We start from the raw sequence: 6228 nt of genomic DNA on the forward strand, positions 1-6228 counted from the left end.
TCCAGCTTTCTCCAGCTGACTCCTTGATTCCCTCGAAGATCAGGTTTTTTCGCTTGGACTGTACTTTCAAATGCTCCATTTTATCCATTATGGCTATTAAACTCTCACAGGTTCTGTAGACATCCTCCCTTGTTTCCTTGGTTTGTATTTTCTGTTCACCCATGGCTGCTTTAATCACATCCACATCTCGCTGGGTAAACTGCAAACTCGTTTTTATCTCCTGTATTTCTCTGGTCATGTTGTTGAGTCTCTTGTTATTTGTCTCCATAAGTAGTTGCACAAAACCTTTGAAGTTGTCTTGTTGTTGGCTCAACAGTGCGGTGTACATCTGCTTCTGCTGACTCAACATCTCTATTACTTGCGCCGCTGAACTATAATCCTCTTCTGCCTCAACATCCTCGTTCGCTTCTGATCTATTAGCTCTTTTTCCTCTTGGAGGCATTTTAATAGTTGTAGAATTTGTTCAAAGACTTGAAAATGTAGAAGATGTGAAAAATCGTAGAACAGACAGGAGCAGTAAACGTCTGCTCTCCCTTGCAACCCGTTGTGTTATGTTATGTCGTTGTCGCTTTGTAGAACATGTAGCACATTTGATTATAGACCTTTAGTGTACAATGCTTTAAAATGTTGGCTAGTGTCATGTTTTTCTATCTTTGAAATACATTCCATCCCTCTTTTGCACATCAACCATCATGATAAAAATTTAATGGAAATTCAATCCATGGAGACACAGTATGATTAATTTGATAATGTCTACAATATTGAACCTGACATTTTCGGATTGGCCTTTGATTTATTCTCCCCCATAGGTCAGATATGACCTGACCTGTGTTTGTGATGGAGAAAACACAATAAAATGCCCTGACAATACGATCTGGAGAACAACATTTGACAGTTTACAACATGTGTCTCGAGTTGTGTCATGTAAGATGTAATTTCAATTAAATAAGAGGAAGGACATTGCCACCTCTTGGACAAGATGCACACCATCAGGATTGTGCACTCCTTCATTAGCACATGGCATTACTCACATTGTAGTACTTTAGTGCAACTTTATCTCAGAGTTAAACAACCTCTCACTTTATCATTTCCAAGGAATCCATTCAGCTGCTGTACAGTTATACTTAATCAGCACAAATGTTTAGAACAGAGCTTGCAACATCAGCACACCTTGTTGTGCAACTGGCAGTGCAGTGTCAGACTCCATCCTAGGTCACAAAGACAGAAGAATTAAAAATGTTCATGCTTTTCAGTGCCACTCATATCAGTGCTACTGCTTTTGTCAAAGGCTACTGGGGAAATGCAGGGGTCACCTGTATTTGTTGTGATGTTTATTCAAAAGCAAGTGAACTGAATTTGAACATTTTGAGTCTATTTGAAATATATGGCATATAAATAAAATCATGAAGTCCTACCATTTCTGACATATAAGTGATTGTACTAAATAGCTGCAAAGCTGCTAAGTTACTATTTAAGCTACTTAAAAAATAGTTGTCTTAACTTCTTAAACTATGCCGGGACATCAGTGTATCCATTTTTACTGATTCATATATGCAGCCAAGCACTGTCAAACCCATAGAGCGTTATTTTAAATTCAAGTGGAAAGCCCAGAATTTCCAATGATACCAAGTAAATTACATAGGTCATTTAAAATCGCTACCTTCTCCTGCAGCCGTGGTATATCCTGTCCAGCAAGCTCATCCACCTGCAAGGTAGAAAAACAGTAGAAAGAAATAGTTAGCACTAATAAAGCCACAAAGATGCTGGATGCAGCATGATGGAGCTCCTGCCTACTTTCCATTCTTGTACAAAAAGAAATGTAGAAACAGAATGTACATATTTCCTGGTAAAACAATTGTTTGCAGGTTATTCATAGTAGATGTGTGTAAGAAACTGCATTAAACAGGCTGCTGAAAATGACATTGTTTATAAATGTTAAATGCATCACTCACCTGATCATCATCCACATCTTCCTTCAGAAATGTGACCTCTGTGTTTTTGTAACAACTCTTGAAGAAAAAAGAAATTCTGAATTTATTTCAGAAGAGATAAATAGACAAAATAACAAAGACAAACCGATTCAATTATATAATGGGAGCGAGACAAAGGAGAAAAACTAAACAGAGTTTTGAAAGCCAAGAGTCCATTGTTTTGTTCTTTCTGCCTGTTACCGACTCTCACCTGTGTGCAATCTCAAGTAATCTTAAAATTTTATTTTACTGCTCTGTCTGTGAGTTGTGTTTTTGGGTCCAAACTTTGTTTACTGGGCCACTGGCGGTGAAAAACCACTGTCTGTTGTCAGCTAAAAATATATTAGAGTCATTTTGTGCTATGGGGCAGTTGTAGTAATGTTTTATCTGCTGACTCCTGAAGCCTTCCAAAATCTAATCAAAAAAGCCAACAGTCCAGCCAACTCAGACATTTGGGATGCAGCTGCAAGTAACAAAAAAAACCTTCCTCTGAAGCTAGTTGATAGATGCCACTGGGCTGTATAAGCCGCCACTACCAGCCTGTCTCCTGCATCCTTGAAAGCCTTGACAAAGTCCTACTGTGAGGGAAGAAGGAGGAATGAACAACAACAAACTGAGCTGTGATGTGTGAACAAGTGTTTTCTCCGCAGCCATTCTCAGAGTATTTAAATGATTTTTAAATGTCATTAATATTTTTCAACACTCAGTCTCCCATTAGAGGCACACTCTGTCCCTGTGGCTCATTATCATACTTCAGGTAATTGTGCAGTACAACATCCTCTCATAGTGAGATACAATAAATGTTTTGCAACTGTTGAATAGTTGTAAAAGTTACACACTAAGAAGAAAATAACACAAGATCACATTCCAAATACACTATCAATTTCTCCTAAAGTGTCACTTAATGATCATTTTGTTGCCACTGGCAGCCCTTTTGGTACACGTACAGTCTTCTCATAACATTCTGCTATGGGAGATGCACCTGGGATGTGCTACTTTAAACACTCTGCCACATGAGAAGACACCCCTGGGGTGTGAAGTCAGGAGAGGCCATTTATCTAAACAAGGGCTAGCTACGTTTCATGATTATTAAATGCTGTAATGCACATTTGTGATCTTTATTGATACCTAATTATTCTTTCTTGCATTTCAGATTACACCTGCTATGACAATAAAGGCAGGTTTTTACTTTTTTATTCTTGTTATCCACCTAAACGCCTCTGCCCCATATAGGAGCTGTTGCAGATATAATTAAATGGCTTATGTCATCACCCTAAAGGCCTGAAGGCTTTATGAAAACACAGCAGGCTGATGATGTCAAGTAGAAAATGTTGCTTCTTCAAGTTAGAGCTTGTGGAGTATCAGTATCCCACAATTTTCACATTTTGAAACTGGTGTAGTTCAGTTGTCGATCCCTGAGGCCTAACTTAACTAAGAAATGTTCAGATGTCATTTATTGATCAGTTACACACACACATACACACGAGAGGAACTTGAATGTTTTCATGTTTTACACTTTTTTTTGTCTATATCTTCTCCCCAGTAGACATTTTTGGCTTATCAGATGATGAAAAGGTGGAAATATTACCATAAATAATATAAAATGTTGACGTAGTTCTAGGTGTTCAGTGCCACCAATTGATTGCTTAATATTTATTTTAGGCAAAATAGTATACAATTTTTCAAATATCACTTTTTCTCAGCTTCAAAATTATGGAAATTGTGTGGTTGTTTTAAAGGTGTTAAACGTTTAAAAGAAATCAGTGGTCTTGTGTTTTAACTCCTATTGCTGTAACGATCGACAGCTGCATATTAATCTTACTGTAGGACCGTTATCATCAGTGCCAACAGCCAACTTCCTTAAGGTAGATGCCAGGTTGACGCCCACTTTTTTTTTGAAGCGGAAGGTGTTTATTTCGTGGTCTCTTGCCGTAAACTGGAAGCAAACGTCTGAACTTGTTATTTCCGACGGCACATCTGCAGTCGAAATGGATTGTTATGAACTCTGGAAGCAGCGAGGATAAAGTCGCTATCGCAGACATGTAGTTAGGGCCGACGCTGCATATCGAACCGACATGCGTTAATTCGTCTAGCTATGGCAAACTGGTGAAAGGTACGGCTTTAATGTCTGACAGATAGCGCGCTTTGTGTTTGTTGTAGCTAACGTTAGTTACGCAAGGTTTGCAAATAACCAACAGTTAGCGGTGCTGCGCTAGCTAACCTTCATCAGTCGTAGTAAACTTTCAAGACAGCATTGCAGCCCTACGTGGAGATAATACGTAACCTGAAATTATAGTAACGTTACATAATTCACGGCGTAGTTTCCATAATGTCCGTGTTATTTTGCATTTACAAACACGCTGTATCTAGTCACAGTAGTAGCTCGCAGTGGCATAATTGACCATTTATATGTGTGCTCCTGTTGTTGGGTGCTTGTTTGGTTTAGTTGTCTTTGTGTCATTTATATGTGTGCTCCTGTTTAATGGTTGTTGTGTGCTTGTTTGGTTTAGTTGTCTTTGTGTTAACGGTTGGCGCTAGCGGTTTCATTTTGCTTGAGCTGCCTGTGTCTGGCTGTTTCCAGGTGCCCCTGCCGTCACGGTGCCCCCGGGTCTCTGCTGCCATGGAGGTAGGTAGTCTCCCTGTGGAGCTGTGGAGGGTTATCTTGGCCTACCTTCCTCTCCCAGACCTGGGCCGCTGCTGCCAGGTGTGCCGTGCCTGGCGGGAGCTCATCTTCTCCCTAGATAACACCCGCTGGAAACAACTCTGCCTGGGCTGCCCTGAGTGCCGCCATCCCAACTGGCCCAGTCAGCCCCATCTGGAGCCCGCGTCCTGGAGGGAGGCTCTGAAGCAGCACGCCTTGGCCACCCGCACCTGGACTCAGAACGGATCAGACCTCCAGTCTTCCGCCTGTCTCCTCTTTTTCCATCGTCGAAAAGACCGCAGGATTTGGCATGTGGGACCTGGGTGTGAGTTTGAGACCCTACGCGGGGCTCTCGGGGCGGTGGGGCCATATGACCGTGTGGTTCTCCACCCAGGGGTATATGAGGAACAGGCTGAGGTGGCACTAAAGGTGCCTGTGGAACTGGTGGGGCTGGGCCAGCTGGGTGAGGTGGCCCTCCTGGTGTGTATAGAGCAGCAGTGCACCACTGCCAGGCTGTGCAATCTGGTGTTCATGCCACCCTGGTTCTCCACTGTGGTCTACAAGGTGAAGTAACTTCATACAGGAGTTTCTTTCCAAGTGTTTTGAGTTGTCAGTATGGTTGTGAATGGTTTAACTAACTTCATTAACTCACCCCTGTAGTGCTGCAACTAACAGTTATTGTCATTAGTGATTAATCTGTTGATTTGTTTTTTCATTAATCAGTGAATCATTTTCTCTATAAAATGTCAAAGTAGTGAGGAATGCCCATTACAACTTCATCAAGTCCAAGGTGATGAACTCAAATTACAAAACCTTAAAACATACACACTACGACAAAAGACAAAAAGCAGAAAATTATCACATGGTAGAACTGGGCAATGATTATAATCAGCAAAGCTGCAGATTACATTTTTGTAGATTCACTTAATTAACAGTTTAGCTCTTCACCTGTGTATCCTACTGTGTCTGAACTAAATCAGGTCTAATTATATTCTTTCTCTCCTTGCTCTAGACATCACGGGGTCATGTCCAGCTAGATAACTGCAACTTTGAAGGAGCCCAGCTGCAAGTCCGCGGTCCAGGAACGTGCCAGGCTCGGTTCTGCTCCTTCTCACAGGGCAGCTCTGCCCACTTGCTGGGTGTTGTTCTCAGTTTATTGGACAGCTGTGACTTTGCAGGAAGTGACACAGCTTCAGTGACTGTTGAAGGTCCTCCAGTTTCAGAAAGGAACTGGGCTTGTAAACACTTGGCTGCCCTGGCCAGGACGTTACCACCATGCAGTGTGTATGGGCCTAACAATAGCTCTCCCACAAACCCTGGCTCCACTGGTGGACATCAACTTTCAGGTAATAATAAAAAGGAGCATGTGAGCATAGAGGACTGGCAGAGGAAGATTGGGATACACGCGGTGTGTCATGGCACAGTGATTGAAGATGGCTGGAGTGATGGTGAGCGCAGTGAGGGAGAGGAAGAGAACAGAGGTGAAGGAGGAACTAAAAATACCAAAAATCCATTCACTCTGGATTATAAAATCTCATATGACCACCATGGCCTATCACATCTTCTCAAGCCCCGACCAAATGGCTCTCTGCCACAGACGTGCTCCCCAGATCCCCC

At 41.9% G+C, this 6228-nt stretch overlaps 1 protein-coding gene across 1 annotated transcript in view; it reads left to right on the forward strand.

Moving 5' to 3' along the window:
• Nucleotides 1-3700: 3700 nt before the first annotated feature.
• The window catches only part of fbxo10 (F-box protein 10), a 7357-nt gene continuing 4829 nt past the window's right edge, over nt 3701-6228 (forward strand). The window contains exons 1-3 of the mRNA XM_020596979.1: nt 3701-4083; nt 4552-5175; nt 5624-6226. Of these exons, the coding sequence (XP_020452635.1) occupies nt 4591-5175; nt 5624-6226 (1188 nt within the window). The 5' untranslated portion in view covers nt 3701-4083; nt 4552-4590. The remainder of the gene's footprint in view (nt 4084-4551; nt 5176-5623; nt 6227-6228) is intronic.

This window comes from Monopterus albus, unplaced genomic scaffold, assembly GCF_001952655.1.
Source record: "Monopterus albus unplaced genomic scaffold, M_albus_1.0 scaffold32.1, whole genome shotgun sequence".
Classification (NCBI taxonomy): Eukaryota; Metazoa; Chordata; class Actinopteri; order Synbranchiformes; family Synbranchidae; genus Monopterus; species Monopterus albus.